A 26567-nucleotide genomic window follows, 5' to 3' on the forward strand; every position below is an offset into this window, starting at 1 on the left:
GAGGTCCAGCAGAGCTCTGCTGCTTTCAACAAAACATGTGAGTGTCTTGGCATAAGAAACTAGTCGTGTACTTTTTAAAATGTGGCTCTTCAAAGAGATACGCAACTTTTTACACTTCAAATGTCCTCAAGAGGCCAGTCTGTGAAAAACTGCATAACACGTTTTTAATAATTATTTAACTTCCCTGAAACATTTTTTGATAAATTAGAAAATGCATGCTTAGCTCAAGGTCATTGTGATGCCATGACCTCTACGTTCACCAGTTCTCAATCCAACAGAGCGTCTTTGGGGTGAGGTAGAATGAAAGATTGATGTCATGAATGTGCAGCCAACAAATCACGTCAATATGGACCAAAATCTCAGAGGAATGTCTCTGCCACTTTGTTGACTCTATGCCACAAAGACTTGAGGCAGTTCTGAAGGTCTAATTGTGCGCTCACACCAAAAGCGTTACTGTGTCAAAAACACGTCTGACACTTCAAATTCGATGCGTCTGCACTTTGAATGCAGACGCTTTTCATTTTGCTCTAGACCTATTGCTTCACCTGTCTGGTTTACGTTCAAAATCTATGTGGAGGTGCCTCAAGAGCACGTCAGATGCGTTAGCTCTAGCTGATGTTTTCCATTGGACGCTCTTGACGTTTCAGTCGCTCAAAACGCACCGCAACGGCCCTCGACGCACCTCCACATAGACTTTGAATGTAAACCAGACGCGCCTGATGCTCAAAACGCTTTAGGTGTGAACGCACCATAAGGGTCTTCCCTGCAGTACTGTCTACCTAATACTCAACGAGAGTTCATGCTTTGATGGTATTCTTTAGTTGTCCCGACGTACAGTCTCTTTAGCCCTTTTTAGCCAGACGTAGACAGCTGTTTCTGTTCCAAACATGAGAGACATCTAGAGACCAGAAAGTTGGGCATCTCTCATTAGGCCACAGAACGAGAGATACCCAACTTTTTGGTTTCTAGGTGGGTTTTGGGCATCTCTCCCTTTTGCAGTTCTAGGAGTTTTAATCTCACTTTTCTTCATGTAAAGTTCTAAATGTTGGCCTAAAAACAAAGGCTCATTCTAGTCTTAATGCTTAAAACTCCACGTGTATAATTCTCTTGTGGTAAAATCTAAAAGCAACCTCAACCTTTACACATGGCATGATGAACGGACAATAAAGACAAAGCTCACGTTGGGGTTTTTTTATTAATATTTTTTGTATTCTTACATGCAGCGGGTTTTCTGTCGCAGCGGTTTCTGCATTAATCAACTGACTCCATCTCCCGATCTCGCTGTTCTTGATTTTGATCCTCGTGGACGTCCTGGTGTTTGCTCTCCTCTCCCTGCTTCTCCTCTGGCCCTTCGATGCCCTTGGAGAGTCCATGTGACTGACTATCTGCTGATTCTGTGGGTGCCGTGTGAGATATTGTGAAAGAACCAGCGATCTCTTTCAGTAGAGCCTGCTCAGCCTTCAGTTTAGCCAGTGCTTCGGTTAGCGGAGTTGTTTGCACTGGTGATTCAGTGGAGGCGGGGTTTCCTGTGTCCTGAGCTGGATGATCCTCTTTTTGATCTGTAGGAGCCTCCGGCACATCACCGCCTTCCTTCTGCGCTTGCTCATCAGTGTGTTTGTCTGGTTGAGCTCCCTGCACCTGCTCAGATAGGTTCTTCCTTTGCTCCTGTAAAGCCCTGCAAAGACTCTCGAGCTTCTGGTTCTTGATAGTGAGAAGCTCAAACTCCTTCTCCTTGATGGTTCTCTGTTGAGATGACACAGACAAAACTCTTGCAGTTCTCTCTAACTGAGGTATTTTCTTACATTACAAGAACAAACATCAATGTTTTTATTGAAAATGTATGTGCTAGGCCAAAGACCATCCCAAAGGCGCATGAGACCCTGAGCAGCATTTTATTTCCGGGCCGCTGCTGGCAAAGTTTATCTCAATTATGCTACGTTACATTTGTCTGGGAAGTCGGATGTCAGATCAGGGAATGACGTCACACCAGAGTTGAACAATTTCCTTTGGCAAGTTGGAAATTGGCGGAATTTGCTGATTTTTGTGTTGCTAACTTAGCCTGGTAAAAAGCCACCCCGTATGCTGTGCTTTACTTCATACAGAGGATCTGGACCCTTAGCTATTGAGACACAATTGCTTCCTGGAGTTGTGGACTCTTGAAGTTTTATGGTGTGTTCACGCCAAATGTGCTTTAATCGTCAAGCGGGTCTGGTTTACATTCAAAGTCTATGTGGAGTTACGTCAAGACCATTGTGGCACTGTGACTGAGCGTCTAGCACAGCGTGATTTGAACCTCTTAGAGCGTCCAACGGAAAACAACGGCTAGACGGCTATTCCACATGTCTGACGTGCCTCCACTTAGACTTTGAATGTAAACCAGATGCGCGAAACGCTACGTGTAGAGCGAAATGTCAAGCTTCTGCATTCAAAGTGTACACAAGTCGAACTGGTTTTTGACGGGCGCAACACATTTGGTGTGAACGCACCATTAGACTTTACCCAATCGCCAACCTTTGTCCGTGATGCTTACCGGAAATTGCTTGGGCTGTAAACAACCAGCTGAGGTAGATTATTAAGTAAATATTTCAAACACTGATTGTTAACATACTTTCAAATTATGAAGGCTTTGCTTTGTTAGTATACAACTGGTGCATTTGTTGACCTGTACCACCTAAACGTGCTGTTGTGTCAGCAGGGGGCGCTAAACATTCTACCGCAGGCCGTCTTGTTAACAGTGGGGATGATAGTAGCAGGTGTTTTCCGTTTGGTTTATCACTTAACCCGTCTGATGTGTTAGGGGAGGTAGTGTTGGTCTATAAAATCCTTATAATACACTCAAGTTTGTTGAAAGTTGTTGCTTACATCAGCCACCATGTCAATGAGATTCTTGTTGCAGCTGTCAAAGCGCGTCTTCCATGAATGGCACTCTTTCTCCAGCTTCTTCATTTTCTTGGCCATCTAAACAATACAAATATAGCACACTGCTAAACACTTTTCTTGTTTCTAAAAATCTGGGCGGATCATTCTATTTTTGCTTTACAAGTGACGGGTAACTAGAAGGAAACATTACAAAAAGCAGTTCTTACTTTGTCCATGTCCTGTTTGAAGCCGCTGTAGACGCTGTTGCTCTTCGACACCGTACCTTGGAATTCGTCGAACTTTTTGGAATACATGTCAAGCTGGGAAGAGTTGACGAAATCATTAGAAGGAAAACAATCTAAAACTGAAATAAAACAAACAAATGTTGCAGATGGCAACCGGTTGCCCTACCTGACTCCTCATGTCTGTTTCTTGCTCCTTCAGGCCGCTCAGCTGCAGCTTGTACTCCGCCACTTGTTTAAGAAGCTGTTGTGGTATCGACACATCCCACGTTAATACATGCAGACTCACATTTACTCATAACCCAAACATGATTCACTGGACGTACGAGCTCTTTCTCCAGCTTGTACTTCCCCTCGGCCTCCTTCAGGATCAGATTGGCCTGCTCTAGCTTGGTTTCCAGAAGTTTCTCCTTCAGGTCTCTGTGCTTGAAAACCTTTTCCAAGTTCTGGTAGACAATCAAGGGGATTTATGAGTCGCTTTCACGCAGAGAGATATTTCACTTCTCGCTCGGATTAAGGCTTGGCTGGACTACTGTGTCTAATAGAAGTAAGACCAGGGTGAAAGGTAATGAATGCGTGGATGCAGATGGGTCAGGGATTGCGTGAGCACATTGCGTCAAATTAACGTGTACTCTTTCCCCCCTCTGGCGCAGAGTGAGAGTACGGTTTGGCCTTTCTGTGATGTACTGTATCTGCTCTTTGAGTCTGGCACAGAGTCGACGGCTGTGTGTGTGGTAAGCTCCATACCGCCTCTCGCTGGTCGTATTGTGCAATGAGGGCCTTGAGTTTTTCTGCCAGGGCGCCGTTCTCCTGACACAGCTTGGTGTTGCGGCTGCTGTGCTCCTCTATCTGGGCTTGGATGTCGCTCAGGGTCCCCTGGAAATGGGTGGTGATCTCTTTCCTCTTTAAGTCGTCTTCTCTGCACCGCTGCAGCGTCTCCTCCTACGGGTCAGGGAGGAGCGTTAGTACTTAGCACAGCATTTCCACAGTACCCGTGGTTTCCGAGAAGAGGAAGAGTTTTTCACCAACGTCTCAACAAGTTCTGAGAAAACCGACCGCCTGACAGAAATCCGAATTAAAGTGCGTCACTTTTTGTTGGTAATAACTTGTGAAAGCTCTATAAGTAATCAGATTCATGCTACTTCCTATTTTGCCTGATTTTTCAGAAAACCAAAACAAAATGTTTAAATTCACACTATTTTGAGATTTATGTAGAACAAAGAAGGATTCCTAATAATTTTCTCCAGCTGCATGGTTGCCTCCAGAAGCAGTGGTGGAGACGGCAGGTTGATCTTTTAAAATTTACAACAGCTCAAACAAAAACTTTTTGCAGCGCAGACCAGCACAAACTTAGCACACTTGATTGACACAATATTTTGTGTGAATTTGTAAATGTTGTGTGGGCTCTTTGACCTTTGATGACCTCTAGAAACGTATCAATATCTTTAACATAATAGCGGCGCAAACAAAATATTTTTGCTACACAAACTGGCGCAAACATTTGACACCAATTTTGTTTAATTTGAAGAAGATGGAGTGGCCAACCTCACTCAGGTAAAACGTCAAGACAGTTATACTTGCAGCCCACGGTGACACCGTCTGCAAAGTATTAAAGAGTGAACACTCAAAGTTCTCTGAAAAACTTTGTCCATTTTCCTACCACTTTGTAATATTGTTCTCCTTCGTGTTTTTCTTTCACACACAATCCCGACAAAATATGTGAAAGTTTGAAGAAGTAAAGTGAAAGTCGGAGTTCAAGTGACGTGAATACTTTTGCAAACCACTGTCCGGATCTTGAGCTTTCTAATGCGGTTTATGTTGACACCATCTGTTATTTTAACACCAGCATGGCGCTCAAGTTTGACTCTTGGATCGTTAATGCTCGAATGTTTCTGAATGACGTCAGAAGTGACGTACCTTTAAGGTCTTGTTGTGCCTTTGCAGCTCCCTGCAGAGCCCCTCCAGTTTGCTGCGAGCCAGCACCGCCCGGCTGTGCTCGCTCTGCAGCTGGTCCTTCTCCTTCATCACTTGGAGCAGCTTCTTTTGCAACGTCTTCATCTGCTTCTGGTCACTGCGATGCTCCTCTAGCTGGAGAAACACACACACACACACACACACACACACACACAAATTCATCAAATGTTCATCAGACTAACGTGGGCAGCTGTACGTCGATTTTCCTGTTACTCACCAGCTCAGCGTGCTTCTTTATGATGGTTTCCAGTTTCTGCTCTGGAGTGTCGAGTTTGTTCAAACTTTGCATTAGCAGCATGGCCTCCTTACCTGAGCAGTCAAACATCATCCATCATTGTCAACAATGTGTAAAAATGTAAAATTACACAAGCTGTGTAACCCACACTGTGGAAAAAAAAATCCCCTAAAGTGACTAAAACTGTGTACAAAAGGTTCAGTATAGTATTATACCTGACAGATGAGCTCACAGAACTATCAGTTTCAGTAAAACTATAGGACTTTTGCTGACTGAGCTGAATCCGAAGCCATGGAACTTAAAATCGATGCAACATTCAGGAAAGAAGAAATAACGAGACCTAGATTTTTTAGCATTTTCTTCTCTAGTTTCTGGTCCTTGCGGGCATCTGGCTCTTTGGCAGCTGTGACCTCCTCGGTGTCCTCTGGCTCAGCTGGAATATGGGCTGCCTGGTAGGTGCTAATGATGTCCTCCAGCTGTTGGCCCAGGTCCTCTGTCAGGTCAATGTGGCGATCCTCGGCCGGAGACGCTCCAGGACCGGTGGGGGCGGGGCCGCTCTCCTGACAAGCCTCCATAATCCTCAGCGAGTACAAACGAGGGAGCGACGCGGCTCTGTAATGGAGAGCATGACAACGTTTCAACATGGAAACGGCGAGACAAAGATCTGATAAGAAATGTCTTTATGACAAATATGTCTCAACGGCTGCTGCAATTTAATCTATTTTGTTACATATATATCACTTTCACAGATCTGAAATATCCAGTTTTATTACTTATTATATATTTGCTGCTTTTTGATTCAGAGACAATAAATAAATAATTAAAACGCTGAATTGCTTGTTTAACCCAGATGCTGTTTGTTGACGTCAAGAAGAAACTAGAAGAAACCTCATTGTTCTTCCGCCGTTTTGATCTGAACAACCACATCAGACTTAGCTGAAGCTGTTCCACAGGAAGAAATAAGAAAAGGTAAGAGTGATATTATGTTGCGTAATACTGTTAATGTCAGTGAGTCGAGTTAGAGATGGATGTATTGTGATGTTTTAAATGGTGGCTTTCTCTCACCATTTAAAACATCCATGTTAGCATGTTAGCTTTGTGATCGTACAGGCACATAGAATGGACAAGTCATCCATTTTGACCAAATGTTCAGTGTTTTGTAATGTTTACTGTTGTTAATCTCCTCTTTGGTGGCCTTAAAATCACGTTAGTCACTTTAGCTCGGAGGTGCCCAAAGTTTTTGAGATCAGGATCTACTTTTTCTCTGACCAGCCGGCTGAGCTCCACCACACGATACGGACATATAAAAATTGTAAACGATAATGCAAATATACATCAGTTATACAGCAGACATATTAAAGTGATAGAAAACCTGATGCAGTTTCTTCCTCGGTGAGATTCTGACACTGGGAGGAGGTTACTGGTTTCTCAGTCAGAAGCTGGTTGCAAACCAGCAGGTGTCAGTCAGTCATGGTAGATCTGAACTTTGGTTTGATGACCTCAGTATGAGAAACTTCAGGCTGATAGGAGGAACCACAGAGCTCTGTTAGGTTAAAGCCACATCTTTGGGATATTGTTCCTCCAACAGGTTCCAGAGGAATCGCCTCAAACCAGATGTTGGACTGGATTTTATTTCAATGTCATCTGTGAATGTCAGCTCCTCATTTTCAACTGTGGAGCTATAAAGCTTGAAAAAGGTTATTATTTAGGAGAAAGTCTCATCAACATCAATATTTCCACTAAATAAATGGCATGTTTGATAAAGGAAAAAAATCTCTCAGACTCAAAGCAAGATGCCAGAGAGCAATAAACTATTTTTTTTTATATTAGACAATAATTTAATATATAGTTACAATATCATGCTAGCCAACCACAGTAAGGATTGGACTATTTTCTCCAGTCACACCTACGTCTTAAACCGTATCAGATTCCCTTTCTTCTCTTAAAACCCCAAAACTATGAGGTAAAAACTGCTAAACATTACAAAACAGAATACAAATGCAATTTTCAAAATTAATTTGATATTTCATAAGTTAAAAAGAAATCCGTCAACTTTTGATATATTGCTGGGTTTCACTTAATTATATTGAAAAAAATAATAATTATAGCAGTCTGTTTTTAGTTTTACACAGCATCCTAACTTTTCGCAGGATACAAGAATGTACGTAAACGTACGACAAACGAGAAAACATCAGATGCCGGTCAGGGTGTCGCGTTGCTTTAACACAGATTATGAGAAACGTCGCCCTTTTCTGCCAACAGCTCTTCTGTCCAACCAATCAGGAGAGAGCAAATAGTGTGATATAAAGTGACATTGCCTGCCTGTGTTGTGCACACTCACAGTCAGAGCCCGTCTGCGGTGCATAAAATTAGTCCTGCCTTCACGCAGCCTTCGCTTTCACAAGCAGAGCACGCGGCACCTGTTCCAGACCCACGAGCTATTTTAGGAACTTCTTAATATGGCCACGTTATTTATTAATTTTTTTTGTTGTTTCTAATCCAACATCTTGTTGATGTCGGGGTCAGTGAAAACAAGAGTTCTTCGGCTATTTATATTCACATAAAAGGGTTATGTGAGAGACTCGCTTCGATATTTTGAAAGGAGGTTTAAAAAACAAACATTAAAAAAGAAAGTATTGGAGAATCTGTGGCTGGGTACAAAGTTCTCAGATATTTAAATGTTTCCTCCAACAAGGAAATATCTGTTTGTTGTAAACAAATGACGCTCCCTGCGCTGAGCAGCTTCTCGTCTCCAACAAACTCGGTCAGCTTGTCACCACATGCAGCGAAACACACATTAGTAAGTTAGAGAACGACAGAAGCGGCTCCAGCAAACGGCTCTGGCTCATATTTTCGTGTTAGACAGTCCACTAAGAGGAAGGGTCGCAAGCAAACGGGGTCTTACCGGGACAAAGGTCCAGAAGGGAAAAGGGAAAGAGTGGCGAGGGGTTTCGGACAGGCGGCCACCAGCGATACGACAGCTGTGATAAGACCGCCTCAAAATAAACCAGGAGAGAGCAGCTCACTCTGAGCAGGGAGAGAGAGGATGGAGACTCTCTGCAGCATGTCTGCAATCAGCATGTTCTGCTATTAATATGTCACTTTTTGCTGCTTTAGTTCTACGTTTACTGTACGTAGGGCCGCTGTTACTTGCAATGTAATTATTTTGACAAATGGGCCTTAAAAGTGTGGAGTGATGGAGCAGCAGAGAGGTGGAATGAAAGACGATCCGTCTCTGATTGGCTGGTTTTAGAGAAAAACTCCTCCACAGCGTGAAGGTTAAAAATGTATAAAGGTCTCCTGACTTCATGTAGGCCAGGGATGTCCAAAGTGCGGCCCGGTGGCCAATTGTGGCCCTTGGACTGATTTTGTGCAGCCCCCCAACTGCACTTCAAAAATGGCACAAATTTGGCAGATTCATGCAGATGGAGAATTTGTAATCAGGATAAAAATTACCAATATAATTTTCTTACAAAGGAAAATGTGTTTTTTTCCTTCTTTTTGTTTTTAACAAGTTGTATCAAAAGTAAAACCAAGTTTATCCAGAGACTTTTACCAAAAAACAACTTTGCTGAACCCAAATCATATTTTATTCTTTCTTAAACTTATTGCCTGTTGTGTTAGATAAGAGAAGACATGACGGGACATTCACAGGCACTTTGTGTCATGATTATTAGATAACAAAAAAAAAATCCTGATTTTGACTTTGAATGAAATCACATTTTTTAACGTTTTGCATTCCAGCTTTGAAATTCCTAATAGATTTTCTTTAAAATTCAAAATTAGTATTATAAGTATTGTGATTTTCTAAATTTTGACTTTATATTGTACAATTTGAAATTTTAATTCAAATTCTAAATCTCATATTTTTATTTTAAAGCTCATACTTCTGACTTTGAAACTCATGTGCCTGTTTCATAATCATAAGTGGCGGTATTATGCATTGTGTCATTTTATAACATAATTAAGTACATATGTTAACTTAAGCTGTTATAAAAATGCAGTATGTATCAAACATGACATAAAAGAAAATTGACTTTGCAATTTAAACAACTTTCCTGAAAGGACTCTCCATTATATAATCAGAACTTGGTGTCTGATCATTTCAAGACAAACCATGAGCCATATTTTCTCCTAAATGCTTCAGTAGGACAGCAGGGACGACACTGCAGGTCCGATGGACTCCATGCCGACTGACATAAACCTTGAATGTGGTTGACTCTCATTCGACAAGGTGAGAACTATTTTTGGAAGCATTCATTTCTCCATCCCGCTGCACTCTCTGCCTGCAGTAGCGCATTTTGGCCAGTAGATGTCAGCACAAAGGGTTCAGCCTCTCAGTCTTCCCCCACCCTAAAGATAAAATCTGAGTGATTTCTTGTGAAAGCCTTTCTCCAGTGGAATCTCATTTAATCCACGTCGAGCTACGAGAGCAGAGGGATGGAGGCCGTTGAGAATAATCAAAAAGAAATAAGCCACAACACAGAGCCGTGATTAAAAGGATGTCCTTTTAAAACAGTTTTAAATTTTAATCTGAAAAAGTAGAGCACCAAACAATAAATTCCTCATAGCACAAAAGAGGCACTCCGTCCAGACTAACCAGATTTTTGACGCGAATAGCTAAATAACAGATTGGCTACTGAGGTTTTCTCCTCAAAGAAAGAAAGAAAGAAAGAAAAAAAAAATCTCAGCTTAGAGGTAAAAATGATTCATCCTCTATATGTTTTACAGGGAATTGCCATTGACATGAGAGGCACAATGCATTTCGGTGAATATGAATACACATCGAAAAAGCAACAGAATCTGAATACATACGGTGTGCCAAAGCAGACTTCACTTTCCCTTCACGTATTAAAGCATTTCAAAAAAAAAAAAAAAAAAAAGCGCCACTCATCTCCATGGAGGAGAACACAAATTTAAAGCAGTGCACCTTTTAAATTTTCTATGTAAACATGACTGAACGAAGGTTGCTTTTTAGCTTCAAATGTTTGAATCCAGTCTCAAACCGATAGCCACGCTTCAAGATGTAAATGCATTTCTTTAAAAAGACAAAACACTGTGCTATTTTTTTTTTCAAATCTCCCTCATGAAACCTCTGCAGATGTTTTACCTCTGAAAGAGATAGAGATCCACATAAAAAGTTCTCAGAATACAACACTGCAAAAATAGTTTAAATCATAAAAATACACATATATACATATACAGAGAAGTAGTAATGCTTTAGAATGAGTGGCTACTTGCGGACTTCAGTTGAAGCGCTAATAGTCAGGGTATTGACATTGTTACTTTAGTATTAACCTGCAGCAAATGGTGCGGACTTGTCCGGGTGTGACATGAAAATGTGAAACAGTTCAGCATCGACCGACCACCGTAGCCCCTTGGATTTGTGTGCAAAACGCTTCGCACAATGAGAGACGCCAAATAAAATAAAAAACAACGAGGAATGTTTCAACAACCACAAGGAAATGGGACATTTTTACTCTCTTCTTTCCTTCGCCCTCCACCTGACTCAACAGCAGCTTCATCATCGAACCCAAAAACAAAAAATAAAAGGATGAAAGTGCATCTTTAAAACTCATTAAACACTCATGATCATCTGCATAAGCGAAGAAAACAAGGTCAGCCAAAGCAACGTCATGAGATCAAAAGCAACGCCGGAGTGGCTCACTGCATAACTGCTGCATAAATACAGATATACCATATAAATAGTAGTCAAATGTTTACCAGTATCAATAAGTGCTTACGTTCTAATATATAAATACATCTTACAGTATTCATAATTACATAATTAATTCCTCTATGGTTGTGCAATAGCAAATCCCATGCATTTTTTTTGTAACAAGATAAAAACCACGACATTAAGAAAAATGCAACATAAGTAACATTTGTTTAAGATTGCGTCACATAAATCCATCTGTCAAAAAAAAAAAAAAACCCACAAAGCCTTTGCCAGAAAGTGCAGCTTGTTCTCGGAGAGAGTTCGTAGACCGTCGTCTTTTCTCAGTTACAAATCCAGAAACGAAGAAAAGCGAAAAAAAGAAAAGCGGAAAAAGAAAGAAAAGGCACATACCCCCTTGCTGCTTGCTCAGAAGCACCGAACTGCACGAGAAGCGTCTACTTAAAATTTGGTCAGACTGTTTCATAGTACACATACGTTTCCCCTTTTAAATAGTCTTTAGTTACAGGACTACTGCATCACACCTTGATATGATTAACAGAAACGACAGTCTATGCTCAAAGTACACACTGCAAAATACACTGCTTGTATGCATCTAAGTAATAGTATATGTCAAGGACATTTGTACAGGACCCATAAATGTAATTGTGCAATTGTGCGCAAACTACGATCTCGGACAAAAAAAAGGCATATTATCATAATATCTTTCCATATTGCAACTGCACCCAATAATGATTCTTCCCCCACTTTTTGCAAAACATCCCGCACAGAATCTCTGTGGAGTTTGATCATGCGAGACCAGGGGAAATGTCATTATATTGCCTCTAACAGGGTAAAGACAAGTTGGTTAAAGGGATGAGGATGGTTGCAGGTGTAACAGGGGCGGGAATAAATCGAAGGTTTTAATGAGGATCTTCTATAGTAATCTTCAGCGAGGCAATGGCTTTCAGGCAGGTCTGGACGCTCTCTTCCTGTCTGCTCTCCCCAGCTGGGAGCTCGGGATTTTTCCCCTGGCGGCCATCGATGTTGTCTCCTCCTGTCTCGGGCCCGTGCACGGATCCCTCCCTGCTGCTGCTGCAGCTCCGGGGGCTGGACGACGGGGAGGGGCCGACGATGTCGGCGCTGGGCGAAGCCGGGGAGTGCAACATCTGGAGCCCTCCGACAGGAACGACGGGGAGCAAAGAGCGTAGCTGCTGCTGGGAGTGAAGAGGGAGGTGGCTGAGGACGTTCTGGTGATGAGAACTGGCAGCACCGGGCGGCTGAGCGGGAGCCAAGCCACCGCTCCTTTGATCCTGGAACGATATTATTGGCAAGAGTTAGCGGCAGGTCCATCGCCAGCATGCAAACATATATTAGTTAGAAAACATGAAGGAATGCAAGTTATTTAGCTGGAAAAAAATGTTTCAATTGAAACTCTCATGATGGATTGTCTGGGCACCGTTTGGGTCGGGATTGAAACGTTGCCACAACATCATGAAGGGCCATCGTAATAAAGTATTTAGAGAACATTCATGGGTTTTTTAACACTTCAAGATCAATTCAAAATGAGTTATATTGTAGCTTACAGGGCATTCACAATCCAAGTTTTTCACATTCTATCACACTCACACTAGAAAACATTGTTTTTTTGTTGATATTTTGCAGAATAGACCAACACAAAGTAGAGCATATTTCCTTTACAAATAAATCCAGCTGTTCTGTGAAGGCCTCAGAGGTTAGACAACATTAGTGAACAAACATTAGTGACCAAATAACACAGCAGACAGGTTGAAGAGAAATTTGTGGAGAAGCTTAAACCCGGGTTTAGATTAAGGCATGTTCAAATGTTAGACTGTCTTGACATAAACTCAACTGAGAATCCTCGCCATAATGTGAAAATTGATATTCATAGACACAGTTCATTCAATTTGTCTGATCTTTAGCTATTTGCAAAGAATAGGGAGAAACATATATATCTATCTACAAAACTGGTAGTCAGACCCTCAAAGAGACTCTCCCAGTGACTGCTGGAGACACTCACCAGCAGTCATTATGCGACAGATGGGGAACACCATGGGAAGTTCACCAGTCCATCACAGAGCAACAACCATGAACCAACACACAAATGGTAAAATGGTAAATGACCTGTACTTGTGTAGCACTGAACTCCTACCACCATTGCTACAACCTAGGAGTCATGTTTTTATGGAGTAATCTATTGAACCCATACACGTAAAACTCAGGACCCTCTTGTGGCAAGGCAGAAGTGCTGTTGCACTATCATCCAGTCCCCTGTGTCATTTTCCTTCCACCATAAATCTCACTACTTTGGTCTATGGTATAATCCCCCAGAGAAGATGCATGAAAGTCTGTGGTTGTTGTGACAAATTGTGAATGTAGGGGACGGTAACAGATTAACAAAGTATTACCATTTCAAAAGCCTGTTGTTGCTGAGCCATCTCCATCTTTGCCTGGTGTCTGGTTTTATCACAGCCACCTTTATGTTGGTGTGAACCTCTGCGCGGCGACACCGCCCTCAGCACAACCCTCTGCCTGCCCCTCACGGACGATTCTCGCTTTCCAGGTATGTCCGTCCCAGGAGACATTGGTCGCTCCAACGAGACTGGGCAGGGGTGTTGGATGGATTTGAAGATGGGTGACCCAGGCCTGAGTGACGAGGAGTCCCACCTCGGTGAAGACCGCCCCCGTGGGGACAGCTCCCGCCTTGGGGACGGATACCGTAGCCGTGAGGGAGAAGGTTCCCTGATAGGAGATTCCCAGCCAGGAGACAGCAGATAAGAAGAGTACGGGTCGAAAAGGAGACTGGTCTGGTCCAGTGGCAGCATGCTCAGAGAGTCTTCATCCACAGACTTCTCCCTCGGTTCTGTTGGCAGGGCGAAACGATTATCCGCGCTCGAGCGCTTGCCAGAGGATTGCTGATGAACGTCTGTGCCGGGCAGAGCAGCCAGCGAGCAGCCGTGGATGGCAGAGCTGACGGTAACGGACACTGAGGTCACTCCGCACGACTGAGGACTCGTACTTCTTGAAAGCAGCTTTGGGGTGGAGTCCCCCTCGTACTCATCATCCTCTTCATCCTCTTCATCTATTTCGTCGGCCTCCTCGTCCATTCCATCGGAGTCCTCAGCATCTGAGAACTGATGCTTGGTGGTTGCTGCCACATCTGTCTTGGATTCTAGTTGGATGTTGTCTGCTTTAAAAGACACATTTATTAGTTTAGTAGCATTTATTGCATCACACCACAAAAAAAAAAAAAAGCAAATCCAGCAGTGTTACAACTTAGGATCTTACCATGTTCTTGTATGTCTGTCTCATCCATTGTCACTGAAACTCCCAGTTCAAGACATTTCTTCATGTGCGCCTTTGATTTCATATGTTTAGTCAGGTTTCCTGTTATACAAGACAAACACTTGAGTTTTGCTTTCTGAGAGAAAATGCTAACTACAATACAGAGTGATGAAACAATTAAAATGTCTCATTCAAACTAAGTGAACGTTTTCTAATATTTTGTTGTGTTACAATGACAAATTTCAACATTTTTACTAAGATCTTTCAGTAGCACAGTAGTGCAGAGCTTTCAAGAGTCTTATTGTGTGGCATTCATTTGTATTCAGCCCTCTGTTACTTTGTAGAACCACCTTTTGCTGCAGTTACAGCTACAAATCCTCAGGGATGCGAGTCTACTAACGTTGCACATCAACACCAACATTTGTAAAATATCCCAAGCTCAGTCAGACTGAATAGACAGCATCTCTGAATGGAAACATTCAAGTTTTCTATTGGATTTAGGTCTGAACTGTGAGTCATTCCAGCATGAATTGATATAAACAATTGTCCTGATAGACAAAGCGAGTCTCTAACCAGCTTACCTGTTCTGTCTGATGTAAAGCTTCAAAACTGTATTCTGCAGACACTAGCATGTTCCACAGTGTAGATGCTTTCAAGAAGATATGCATATCCACAGATATATTTTTTTCTGCCAAATATTGCTTGTCCATAACAGCAAAAAAAATCTGATTTGATATCATCTCTCCTCTACATGTTTTCTGGCGAACTGTGAGCTGGACTTTCCTATGGTTTTATTTCAATAATTGCTTCATATTGCCACTTCACAAAAGCCAGATATGTGGAGTGGATGATGGAAACTATTCTCCCACCTGAGATATAATCTCCACAGCCAGTCTAGAGATACAATAGGCCTGCTTGTTGCTTTTCTATTAATGCTCTCCTTGACCAGCCTGTCCATTTAGGTGGACAAGCTGTCTTGGCTTGTTTGCAGCTGTGGATTCAACCAAGCTCTGTGAGATCGTTTTATGGCCAAACTTTGCTTTAAATTTCTCTCCAGGTTTATGACAGGATTGTCGCTCCTCATACTCCTGTTTAGTTACATTACATCTAAAGACATTTTGTTGGACTGGATATTATTTAGGGGACTGATTGCAAGTCCTAGTCACACTTTACAGATTTTTATCCACATTGTTTTAAAAACATGTAAGATTTTCCTTAATGTGGAACTTTATTTTGGTCTGTCACATAACTAAATGTATTCACCTGTTGATTTTCAACAATGTAGTCATATCTCTAACCACAACACAAACTACACAATGTTTGCCAATGTTGCAAACTATATGTTTCACTCTTGCATAGTTATATTTAGTAAGTTTCTTTCATTTCAAATATAGAGGATTCTTCTCTGACTACCGCTGTAGGTCTTACAATTCCCTCCTTCATAATTATTAGTACCCACCTTTGGTTTTGAAGGCAAAGTTGCAAACCCTGCAGATGTAGGGTCGCACATCTGTGTGGGTCCGGATGTGCTTCTTGAGCATGCTTGGCTTCTTGCAGCGAATGCCACACTCCTCACAAATGTATTTCCCCCGACCTCGACCTCTGACGTACACGTAGTCTTCATTGGACTTGTACCTTAAACGGACATGAAACACAGCATTGGTATTTTTAGTTTTGAAGAGGAAAGACGGCATAGGTTGCTGGTGCATGAAGTTAGTATACCTAAAAATAACTGTAGCACAAATGACATTGACAAGTGTTACAAGAACTTGACTTGTGTGCTGACTGACCCTCCCTCGAAGATCTTAATTCGTGTTGGCACTGCCGGGTTTGCGGAGGCCTCCCTCTCTTTCCATTCCTCCTTGGCTGTTTTGGCTCTGCAGCTGATGTCTTTCACCTTCTTCCCGTAGGTGATGTCCACCTCTTTGGACTCCGGTTTCCTCTGCAGCTGAATCAGACGAACACACACTGCGTTAACACCCATTGGATGCGGCCAAAGAATCGACTGTAATCTGACGCGGCCGATATTAAGTGTCACACATAGTGTTACACGGCATGTTTTGCAAACATGTATTATGCTGCAGGCTGGGAAAAACCCACTGCAGGCAACCTACGGTTTTCTGCCATCAAAGTTCTTTGAAGGGATTGTCAGGGATTTTTAAAGTGAGGTTCTGGTAAAATGAGTAAGCAGTCAATATCTTTTATGCATTAGAGTGCTCACTTGAGGTCTTCGTTTAGCAAATAAAGAAAAAAGCAGATATGGTGAAACTTTGCATCTGGCACAATTTCTCCAATTACAAACGAGAATGAGGGCTCCAATTCTGAACTGTCTTCCAAATATGAATGTCATTAGCGAGCATTCAAACTAGAGTGCAAAGATTACTCCCCAACTCTCTCAACCTTGGCTTTGTTGTACAAGTATACTGTATGCTCCACTCCTGTGTTGCTTTACTAGCTTTTTCTGTGCCTTGCTCGCAAAGCAGCTGGTGATAGCGGTGCACGCCTCCAGAGCCATCAAAGAGGCGTGTACAATATTAAAAAGGGAAACACTCCTTTAAATTATGTGACTTTTCATACCATTTTGATATGCAGGCAGAAGCAAGTGTCTGTGAACTGACTTAGTTAGCATAAATAGGTAAGCTGAAATTGCGGCTTGAAAGCTGAAGCTAAGCGGCAGTTCAAGTGGGGCCAAAACCAAAGCCGACTTATATCATCTTTCAGGTACTCCTATCCCTACCACATCATAGTGGTTTATCCAAAAATAATATTTTATGAACTCCAAAGCTTACATTGGACAATTTACATTGAAACAGATGTTATTTACATGGGAAATGCAGGTTACAGGCAGTGCTAATTATATGGGAAAAAGAGCTAGGAGGAGCATTGAACCAGCAATGATCATCCTGTGTTTTCAGTTGCAGTTACTACCAAATATAATCAATAAAGTGTAAAAATCAATAAAATAGCTTTCAGTTAAACCACTATAATACTTTTATGTCAGACAGAAAATACAATTTGTAAAACCCTAACCTAAATCTACCACAGGTTAGATATTAACTGTTTTAAACATTTTAAATTAACCTTACTTTGAAAAAAAAAGATACTGACTTACCCCTCTAAAGTAAACTCAAGTACAGAGAACAGAAGATGAGCACTTTGTTTTACAGCTTAGGAGCTAATATCTCATAATTTTTCAAAATATAAATGTATGTCTTCCAAATATGAAAGAAGAGCAAGAGATTAATCTAAACAAATCTCTCCAGAACCTTCTGCCAAATGATGCAAGTGTACATCACGAGTTTGTAGATAAAATTGTCCTTCAAACCTCATGCATTTCAAACTGTAATCGCTTGTGGAGATGAAAAGCTATCAGCACAGTCTGAGGTGCTAATTTATCTAATCATTATACAAACAGAAGAAATCAGCAAAACCAATTACATACTCTATAAAAAGCACATTTTCCCCCAGGTAACCCATTTTTTTTTTCTTTTTTTTTTCTCTCTCTCTCTCTCTTTCAGTCTTCAAACAGATGGGATCATTTACTCACCTGTTCCATGGTCTGTCTCCAGAGGATGAGGGATGAAACTAGTTTCCCCGTGCCAGGCTGGCACATTGCAGCTACGGAGTATATAACCTTGTCTCCTCTCTGTCTGGACCGTAGCAGAGCCAGAGCAATGCTGGTACTCACTTCCAGGGGGTTGGGATTGTGGGAGCTCACACACCATGTGGCGTACACGGAGGTGAAGGGGGCATCGCCCTGCGAGCAACTCGGCTTTGTGTAGTTGAGGTAACACCAGCTCACGCCCGTTGTCGTGCGAAGGCTCGGAAATTGAGATAAGAGTCTTGAATGCTCTGTGCCTGAGATCAGGATGTCTTGACTGGTGCCCAGATGTGCCACAACATCCATCTGCATGCGTTCCTTTGCTTTGCTGCCTGATATGATGGCATAAGGGGGCGAGCTTGTTTCCAGGGAGCTACTCTCCATAGCGCTCTCAGATTCAGCGGGCTCAGTCACTGTTTGATGTGCAATAAATGAAGTCCTGCTTGCATCACCCGTAACATGTGTCAGTGCGACCTGCATCTCTGACCTGCGCCCCGTCTCTTCACTCATATGGCATTTCCCCAACTCCACGGCGCTCAGCTCCTCGACGATTTGCCCAAACATCCTCTCCTCCTTGACTCGCTTTTGCTGCTTCACCTCCATGAATAGGTCCAAGCTGCTGGCGGGGGAAAGCATCCGCTTGTTTGCTCCCCCACTCGAGGCATTAGTAGTTGATATAGTTCTGGAGGTCAGAGACAGAGGGATGCCTGTCTTTAGCTTAGCTGATGACAAATCCAGGGCCTCAACACTGAGGCTATCAGCTGTGGGCTGCTTTGAGTACACATTGTGAGAATCGAGATTTCCAGATAAGCGTGCAGTTTGACTCTGCAGTTGGCGTTTGGATGTTGTGGAGCTAATACTGTCATACTGATTGTCAAAGATCTGTGATAAAGACGTGTATGTGATACTGCCAAAGGATGGCACATGTGTCTGAATTCTAACAGGAACAACTAGGCTGGGATTGGGCAGCTGGGGAAATGTGTTCCCAACAGAAAATATTGGCAAAGTCTGTGACAGGACAGTGCCTGCCATAAATGGAGGGGAGGTGCTGCCGAGGTACTTTGGAAACACTTGTGAAGGGACTTGTGTAACTTCAGTATCCATATTCAACGACTCCTGTCGCACCAAGTTTCCCCTCCTTCTCTCCTTTACAACGCTGATGTCCACGTGTCTAACTTTGGAGGTTGGAGAGAGGCTGCCATAGTCAAATGATATGCTGCGAACCTCTGGGAACTCCTTGTGCAAGTTGCATGGCGCCTGCTCTGAGGAGGAGCGTCTCATTTCATGCTGCTGACGCTGGCTGAGCACAGAGAGGGAGTGCCCACACCCTGGCACAGCTAAAAGCTCCAGAGATTTGCCAAATTCATCTTGCCTGGCTGGAGAGGCTGATTTTAAGCTCTCCTCTCTGTCAAAGGAAAATGTGGAGCTATAGGATAAGTTGCTGTCCTGGCTCGGGCTGCGCGACAGACTAGTGCAAGCGGACTCAAAGCTTGATTCACCAGAGGAGTGCTCAATTTCAGCCAGGCGAAGCCGTTTCTTTTTTGGAGGGAGCTTTTCTGGAGGGAATTGTGCTAAAGTTTCGCTTCTTTGAGGCCACTGAAACTCCTCAACGTGCTTCTCTGGCTCCTTCACTGGCACTTCCGAAGCTTTTTCTGGACTGTCAGGCTCCACTGTGACCCTGATTTCTGGGACTTGTATATTTGTCTGTCGCACAAGTTTGGGCCCCAACTGAACTGACTGGCTTAATCTGTTGTCATGTTCCATTTCAAACGATTCAATGGCCTCCATTGCTTGTAATGACGACATGGTTTCCAGTCGTTGACTATAATATTTGAAAGACTCTGACAGATCCGTTTGAGGCCTGTTTATTGAGTTTGTGTGTTGGATAACTGAAATTACATTCCCCAGGTTTTTTCGGCCTGATATGTCAGGATTCATTGATATGTCCATGTCACCCCTGTCCAAGTGTCCCCTACCTAAAGCCATTATTCCCATTGCAGCTTGTTTTATATCGTAGTCTTTGCTTGAATCAAACATTTCCTCACACTGCTTATGATGGCTCTCATATTGCCCTACCAAGTCCTCTTCCTCCCTCTTCTCTTTGCGACGCTTTCGTGTCGCCAGTTCCATTGCATGTTTCTGCTGAGTTGTACCAAGTCCCAAAGAGGTGTAGCTTTCCATGTCCAACCCAGAGGGAGAAGCCTCACAAATTTTTGCATGACTGTCAGCTTCGGTGTGACCATCGTGCCCAGACAGCTCGATGGCACCTTGACGTTTTAGTCTCCTCATGCCCCCTGTGCTTGCCCTTTCATCAAATGAGTGGCTGCCTCGAAGGGCTTGTGGCATAGGCAGACTAACGGCTGAGGATGTTGGCATCGAGTTGCTTCGGATCAGAGGCCCCATGTCACAGCCGGCGTCTAACTGCGACTCTTTTAGCTCCTCCTTTAAAAACGATTTGGTGTTTATTTTGATTGACTCAACTGCATCTTTTTCTTGAGTGAAAACACGGGACACACCTTTCTCAGAGCCTTTCTCAGAAAGTTCCCCAGACTCATAAGACGACGTCTGCTTAGGGCTTGGCCGATAACACTTCCCAAACATAATTTCTTGGTAGGACTTTGCGTTAGTGTTTGGAGGACCAGTCTGATGCTCTGAACTCTCGGAGCGCGAAAAGTAGCCCGAATCCGTGCTGCCCTTGCTGGATTGACTTGGAAGGGACAGATTTTGCTCCGAGTCGCCACTTCTCTTTTCTGACAGCCGAAGCGCGAGCCTCTGCTTGATAGTGGAAGATTGGATTGCACGGCTGGCCTCGGCTGTGACGGGAGACGCATTGATTTCTTGGGGTTTGGAGGAACCATCCTGACCTGACATTGACGTGGCTCCCTTTTTCTGAGGAATGAGATTTAGCACTTTTACAGCAGTGTTATCTGATCCCTCCATTGGAGAGTCCAACAGCAGCAGTGGGTCATTAAGAGTGTCCTCGTCCGTGTCCGTGCTTTGCTCAGCATCAGAGAATAACTCTCCTTCCCCTTCAACAGACCCCTGCTCCATGTTGGCATTGTAAGGCCCAAGCTCTGATAATGGCACCGTTCCAGCTTTTACTGAGTGAGCATGGGACTTTCTGTGTTTGTACAGGTTACTCTTGGTTTTGAAGGAGAACCCACAGGGAACACATGGGTAGGGCCGTTCACCGGTGTGTGAGCGAATATGTTTCTTAAGAACGCTGGGTTTGGCACATGCCCTGCCACAGTAGTCGCAGACATACTTTCCTGGCTTTTGTGGTTTCTGCTCCACCTTAGCCGTCACTTCTGAGAGCAGGTCCATCCCTGAATGGGAGCACTGTTGTTGAACTTCGGCTGAAGCGGGCGATTTCCTTTGACTCCCAGGTCCTGGCGACAGTGCTGAAGCTTTTTGTCTCCCAACAGAGAAGGGCTTTGTAGGCTGCAGTGGATATGAAGACACCTCATAGTCTGGATGGCTTGTGGACTGAGCTTGTGAGAACTGATCTTCAAATTTCGGAGATTTCCCTGAGTCAGACATTTCACTAAAACCACACGTGCCTCTGCTCTGAACTTCTTCTAAGTCTTGATGCCACCCTTTGCTTTCCAATTTGACGGAAGGTCTCAGGGCAGCTTCTGATGTGCCTTTTTTCTGTCCAATCTTTTTTTCCTGTCCCTCGGCGGCGCCCTTCACCCCTGCAGTAGCGTCGAGTGACTCCATGAATCCAATGAGTTCACTTGTGATCAATTTTCAAGGACGGTATGTGTTGCGTGACCTTAGTGATATTAACTTATATGTGAGTAGCAGGGAGGAGTCACCTGGAAGAACAAAGAAAGAAAACAGGATTAAAAACCCAAACTACAGACATCACAATTCAAGCATGTAGCAAATAAAGCTGATAAAATGTCGGAAACAGAAAAATAGGATAAACAGAGACTTATTTAAGGATGTCTAAACTTTCCTACATAAAACTGGAGTGTTAAGTGTAAAGTAACCTCAAAGTCTGGAGGAATGGAAAAAATTTGTTTCTTTCCAAACGCTCCTTGTGTAAGTCCTGGCAGACGGCCCAAATGTCCTAAAACCATAAATAATGGATATCAGCTTTGTGTTAAGAACCATAAACGTAGTAAGAAGCATAAATAAATTTATGTTTGAAGAATATGAGTGTGTGTGTGTGTGTGTGTGTGTGTGTGTGTGTGTGTGTGTGTGTGTGTGTGTGTGTGTGTGTGTGTATCTGAGTGAGCCAATTTAAAAATTAACATCTTTATCTCAAAGCATGAAAACATCATGCAATACATGAGTGCTGGATAAAAAGTACAGTATATGAATTTATTTTATACTGAGATACATTCATTCAATTGTTGCATTTACTTTAGGACAGACAATATTCACAACAGGCTGCAAAGCTTTTCACTGATTTGTTTCCAAAGTATTTACTTAAGTGAATAAGAAAGTGATTTGACATTTTAAAATAAAGCTATTATGCATTTTTGATAATAAAATAGTTTGAAGCAGCTGGTCTTTTTTGAGGCTAATTATCTAATATTTTTTATTAATCTCATTGAGAGTCTTTGTTGTGAGTTACTTTACTTACTTAGGATTTTTCAAACGGGACTCGTTCTGCAGCCAATGAGGTGAGGAGCTAAAGTTACTCTCTCATCATAGCACTTGTATATTTTATGTGTTTTGTATTTTATTTAGCTTGTTGACTTTTTACATGAAGATCTCAAGAAACAACGTATAGCGCCTCCTGTACTAGTGGGCATAAGTACATTTAGCATGGTAATTCTATTTTAGCGAAACACAATTTTGATAGAAGAAAATTTCTGTAAATCTTATGTCTAATTGTTCTGCAAAGCCAAAACCACCAGGCGTTACCTTAGCGGTGGGAAAAATGCCCATGTGATGTGATGAATGAGAAATGTTTGCCAATACATTCCAGCAAATAAGTAGGTTAGGATATCAATGAATGATTTAGTTTAGTCATTTAAGTTAGCTGCCAGTCCACTAAAAGTTTAAGCCACAAAAGGTAGCTAAGAAGGCTGGCTCCTCACAAAGTGCTGATTCAAGCATTTTAATGGACCACTGAGTGAAAAAAAAAGAGTTTGGTTGAAAAAGGTCAAGGCGAAAAAAGAAAGCCTGGAGAGGACGATTAAGTAAATCCCATTCACAAGATGTGAACTATAGCTTTAAATCGGTGCTTCAAAAGACACTGCACACTACAACAGTAGCTTTCCTGGAGTTAAGATATTTCTGAACCAGAGACAACATCAGAAATATCTTACATGGTCTAGTGAGAAAAAGAACTGCTTAGTCTCCAAAATCCTCTCTTTAAATGAAAACAAAGTTTGCATTTTCTTTGGAAATCAAGGTCCCAGAGTCTGCAAGAAGAGTGGAGAGGCACAGAATCCACTTTGCCTGACGTCCAGAGAGAAGTTTCCACGGTCAAGTGACGATTTGGGGAGCCACGCAATTTGCTGCTATTGTCCCACTGTGTTTCATCAAGTCTAGAGTCAGTGCTGGAAAACTGGAAAGTTTAGAGTACTTTGTATTTTCATCCGCTGAAACCTTTATGAAGATCAGAATCTGAAGATACTGATTTCATTTTCCATAAGGACTTGGTAACTGACCACACTTCCCCAAGTACCTACTTTCATGATGTTATCATTGCGGTGGATTAGCTAGGAAAGTAGCCTCACCTAAACACTGAGAGAATCTATAGATTATTGTAAAGAGCAAGAGAAGCGTCGGCCGTGCAGATGAGCTGATGACCTCTCATAAAGCAACCCAGGCTTTCTATTCCACACCACATTGATGCAGGAATTTATGCAAAAGGAGCCACAACCAAGTATTGGTTACATGGACATACTTTTCAATCGGCCAACAATTATGCATTTCAACAGATCTTGCGTAATATAAACATTTTCCAAGGACTTGAATATAATTTGCAAGCCATCATCATCATCAAAAAATAACTGTGTGTAAACATGTGTTTCAGTTTTTGACTTAAATGCCTACACTAAAATATCTTTTTGATGCTCTAAATTGAGTTACACGTGCAAAGGTATTCCCGTTTCCTCCTACTGGACTGAAATCCATACACTTGTCTGAGCCGACAGAGTCATCACCTCCACGCTGGGCTGCACAGGACCGCATGCTGAACTGTATGCAAACACGCCTGACTCCCGACGCCGTGGTTTAACCGAGCCGCCTCCTCCACCACATCTTCGCCTCACGTCTAGAGGACGGGTATCTGAGGACACGTCATTTCCATCTTCTCAGTATCAAACGCAGTGTCCTCCCGAACGAGGTTATGTAAGATTATCTGGTTCAAACCCTCTGAGTTCCCCTTAATTAGGACATCCTCCGACTCTCTCGCTCTCTTGCTCTGGCTCTCCTCTTTCTCTTTGTTAGCTCAACGCGCACTGCTCAAGCACGAGCCAGAGGATGGGAATCCAAGGTGACTCTTGAGATGCCCTGAGACGCTTGAAAGGGGTTGTGAGGAGGACCTTCTGCTACCTGACAAAAATTTTTAAAAAGCATCTACTTTGTGATTCCGTAGCTCCTGCTTTCAAATAAACTCCCGGCTTCTGCAGACTACAGTGAAGAACAGGAAAAGATGGAGCCAGAGGCTTGACAGAATGGTCTGTGATTCAGTAGGGAAGTTTATAGATAAGGTAAACTAAAGGGGGTAGTGGAGGGTGGAGGGAGTGGGGGGGACAACAACACTCAGAGGCCTGGTAGGGAGCTCCCTTTCAAGGTGACCTCATTGGTTAGTTTCCATCCTCTGTGAGCCAGGAGATGAGGGAAGGGAAATATGGGTGCAGAGTGACAACGAGATAAGACCCTCACAAACAATGCATACCTTTGAAAGCAAGGATGAGGGGACTGACACATCCAAACTCTCACTGAGAAAGTCTGACTTTTTTTGCTCCCCCCTTACGAAATTCCTCACAGTCCGGACAACGAGCGTGCACCTTTCCCAAAATATGTGACACAGCAGCAATGACGTGGAACAACAGGAGGCAGGTGGGTGGCCGTAGGTGTGTTTCAGGATGAACGTGGGCCGATATGGCGGTACAGTATGTTCACATGGATGGAGACGTGATCTCTACGGATCCTTTGGGGGGGGGGGCGGGGGTTAAGAAGGTGGGGGCACATCTCCCGACTTCCTTCCACACAAGGGAGACAGAACAACGAGCAACCAAACGCTGGCTCGCGGAGAGCATCGTTATGCCGCCGCATTACATCATTAGAGGCTAAGTTGGCCATTAAAGGGAACGGGCGTGAGGACCCACGCTGACAACCAATCCATAAATACCATAAGGAGATGAAAACGAGCTGGACGGTAAAAAAAACACAACCCTCTGCGGTGCAACCCGCGGCAGCAAAGCATGAAGAATGAATCAACAGCTCTCTCTCTCTTTCTCTCTACGATGACAATGACATAAAGCACACAGTGTTGTGGTGGTTGGTAGGTGGGGGGGGAAACTTGGCTCCTACCGCAGCTGACATTCACAGATCAAATATAATCCTCATACAAACCTGACATTTGAATAGTCCCCCGTCCCATGTTGACAGTCATATGTGACATTCCTCATGCTGCCCGGTCCGTCCCCCTGTCCTGCTCATGTCCGGGTGGGAATAACAACAAAAGAAATTAGCGAGGAATAGTCCCATCAGCTGTGAAGCCGCTGGCCGACTGGGTGTACATTAGAAGATCTATTGATGCGAGCAAGTCACCAGAGAAAATACCCATCCGTGACGTGCGGACCCAGGCACAAAAATAGCAAAGGGGCCCTGGGAGGGATTACACAACAGCCCACGTTTAAGGACGCTTTTCCTCCCTCCACTGCCCTCCCCTCTCCTCTGTCTCTCCATCTCTCTTTCTCTGTGCATTTGAAAAGCAGAGCAGCAGCTGCCTCACTCTACACACACAAAGCGAGGAGCTGGCTGTCATGATCCGAAGAGCCAAACATCAACTTCATCTACTCAACAGAGATGTACCAATTTCCCTCTGATAAGCTCTGATTGATTATTGGCGGCTCAAACGGCAGTTTGTCGAATGCATCAAAACTGAAAACCCGCCCAGCTTTTTGGTCCTTTAACTGCATTTAAACCAAAAGAGAGTTGAGATTAAATTAGAAATCTACAGTTGAAACTTAATGTTCGCATACCCTGGATACAACATGCATAACCGTCCCAGTTTTAGGTAAGAAGGAGACTTTTTTCAACTTTGTTCAAATTCATAAGCTCACATGCAGTTCCATAGTTTTTGTATAACTGTGTTTCAAACTATTTGGAACAAACTCAAGGTTTCCCCCAGAAAACCTGCTAAGCCCGGTGGTTGGGTGTTAGGTCAGTCATTCATCCAGCGGCTCGTTGTGTTTTTGAGCTAAATGCTTAAATTGACAGGAAATTTGAAAATATCACTTGATAATCATGTTTTATTGAAAGATTAATATCTGAACACCAACTATAAAGTCTTAAAAAGAATGCAAACATTAAAAAAAAAACTTAAAATGCTAAGCCTGGTGGGGGCACAAGTAAAGACTGGTGGCCCGCCAGGCTTATAATACACTGGGGAAAACCCTGAAACTTCTAGAAAACTACAAAACAGCTGAATAGCACTGAGTTTATTTAAATCAAGGCTAAACATCCACCTGTGTTTATGATTCATAATAACTGGAACAT

The 26567-nt window shown here is 43.0% G+C and overlaps 2 protein-coding genes across 2 annotated transcripts; both read right to left on the reverse strand.

The window, feature by feature from the left end:
* Nucleotides 1–1176: 1176 nt before the first annotated feature.
* txlnbb (taxilin beta b) lies at nucleotides 1177–8283 on the reverse strand. Its single transcript, XM_014972735.2, has 10 exons — nucleotides 8216–8283; nucleotides 5651–5922; nucleotides 5293–5384; nucleotides 5019–5189; nucleotides 3849–4043; nucleotides 3428–3547; nucleotides 3271–3345; nucleotides 3087–3179; nucleotides 2863–2958; nucleotides 1177–1743 (listed from the first exon to the last, which is right to left on the reverse strand). The coding sequence occupies exons 2-10, from the start codon at nucleotides 5883–5885 to the stop codon at nucleotides 1252–1254; spliced, it is 1569 nt and encodes a 522-aa protein (XP_014828221.2). The 5' UTR covers nucleotides 5886–5922; nucleotides 8216–8283; the 3' UTR covers nucleotides 1177–1251.
* A 1521-nt stretch (nucleotides 8284–9804) lies between these two features.
* Nucleotides 9805–25736, reverse strand: hivep2b (HIVEP zinc finger 2b). The gene is made up of 7 exons (XM_014972724.2): nucleotides 25419–25736; nucleotides 17820–21691; nucleotides 16063–16220; nucleotides 15732–15907; nucleotides 14276–14374; nucleotides 13396–14177; nucleotides 9805–12279 (listed from the first exon to the last, which is right to left on the reverse strand). The coding sequence occupies exons 2-7, from the start codon at nucleotides 21591–21593 to the stop codon at nucleotides 11890–11892; spliced, it is 5379 nt and encodes a 1792-aa protein (XP_014828210.2). The 5' UTR covers nucleotides 21594–21691; nucleotides 25419–25736; the 3' UTR covers nucleotides 9805–11889.
* Between the last annotated feature and the right edge of the window lie 831 nt (nucleotides 25737–26567).

Source organism: Poecilia mexicana, unplaced genomic scaffold (assembly GCF_051168715.1).
Source record: "Poecilia mexicana isolate PSO_F unplaced genomic scaffold, ASM5116871v1 scaffold_22, whole genome shotgun sequence".
NCBI classification, from domain to species: domain Eukaryota; kingdom Metazoa; phylum Chordata; class Actinopteri; order Cyprinodontiformes; family Poeciliidae; genus Poecilia; species Poecilia mexicana.

Bases quoted from the DNA above. Each gene is read 5' to 3' on its own strand.
- txlnbb (XM_014972735.2), bottom strand. From the start codon at position 5,885: ATGGAGGCTTGTCAGGAGAGCGGCCCCGCCCCCACCGGTCCTGGAGCG. The intron at 5,190-5,292 runs GTGAGTAACAGG...GTGTTTCTCCAG, and splicing joins TAAAGAAGCACGCTGAGCTG to CTAGAGGAGCATCGCAGTGA. The intron at 1,744-2,862 runs GTAAGCAACAAC...TCATCTCAACAG, and splicing joins TCATTGACATGGTGGCTGAT to AGAACCATCAAGGAGAAGGA.
- hivep2b (XM_014972724.2), bottom strand. From the start codon at position 21,593: ATGGAGTCACTCGACGCTACTGCAGGGGTGAAGGGCGCCGCCGAGGGA. The intron at 16,221-17,819 runs GTGAGTAAATGA...CGTCTGATTCAG, and splicing joins GGAGACAGACCATGGAACAG to CTGCAGAGGAAACCGGAGTC. The intron at 14,375-15,731 runs GTGGGTACTAAT...CTTGTATAACAG, and splicing joins CTTTGCCTTCAAAACCAAAG to GAAACCTGACTAAACATATG.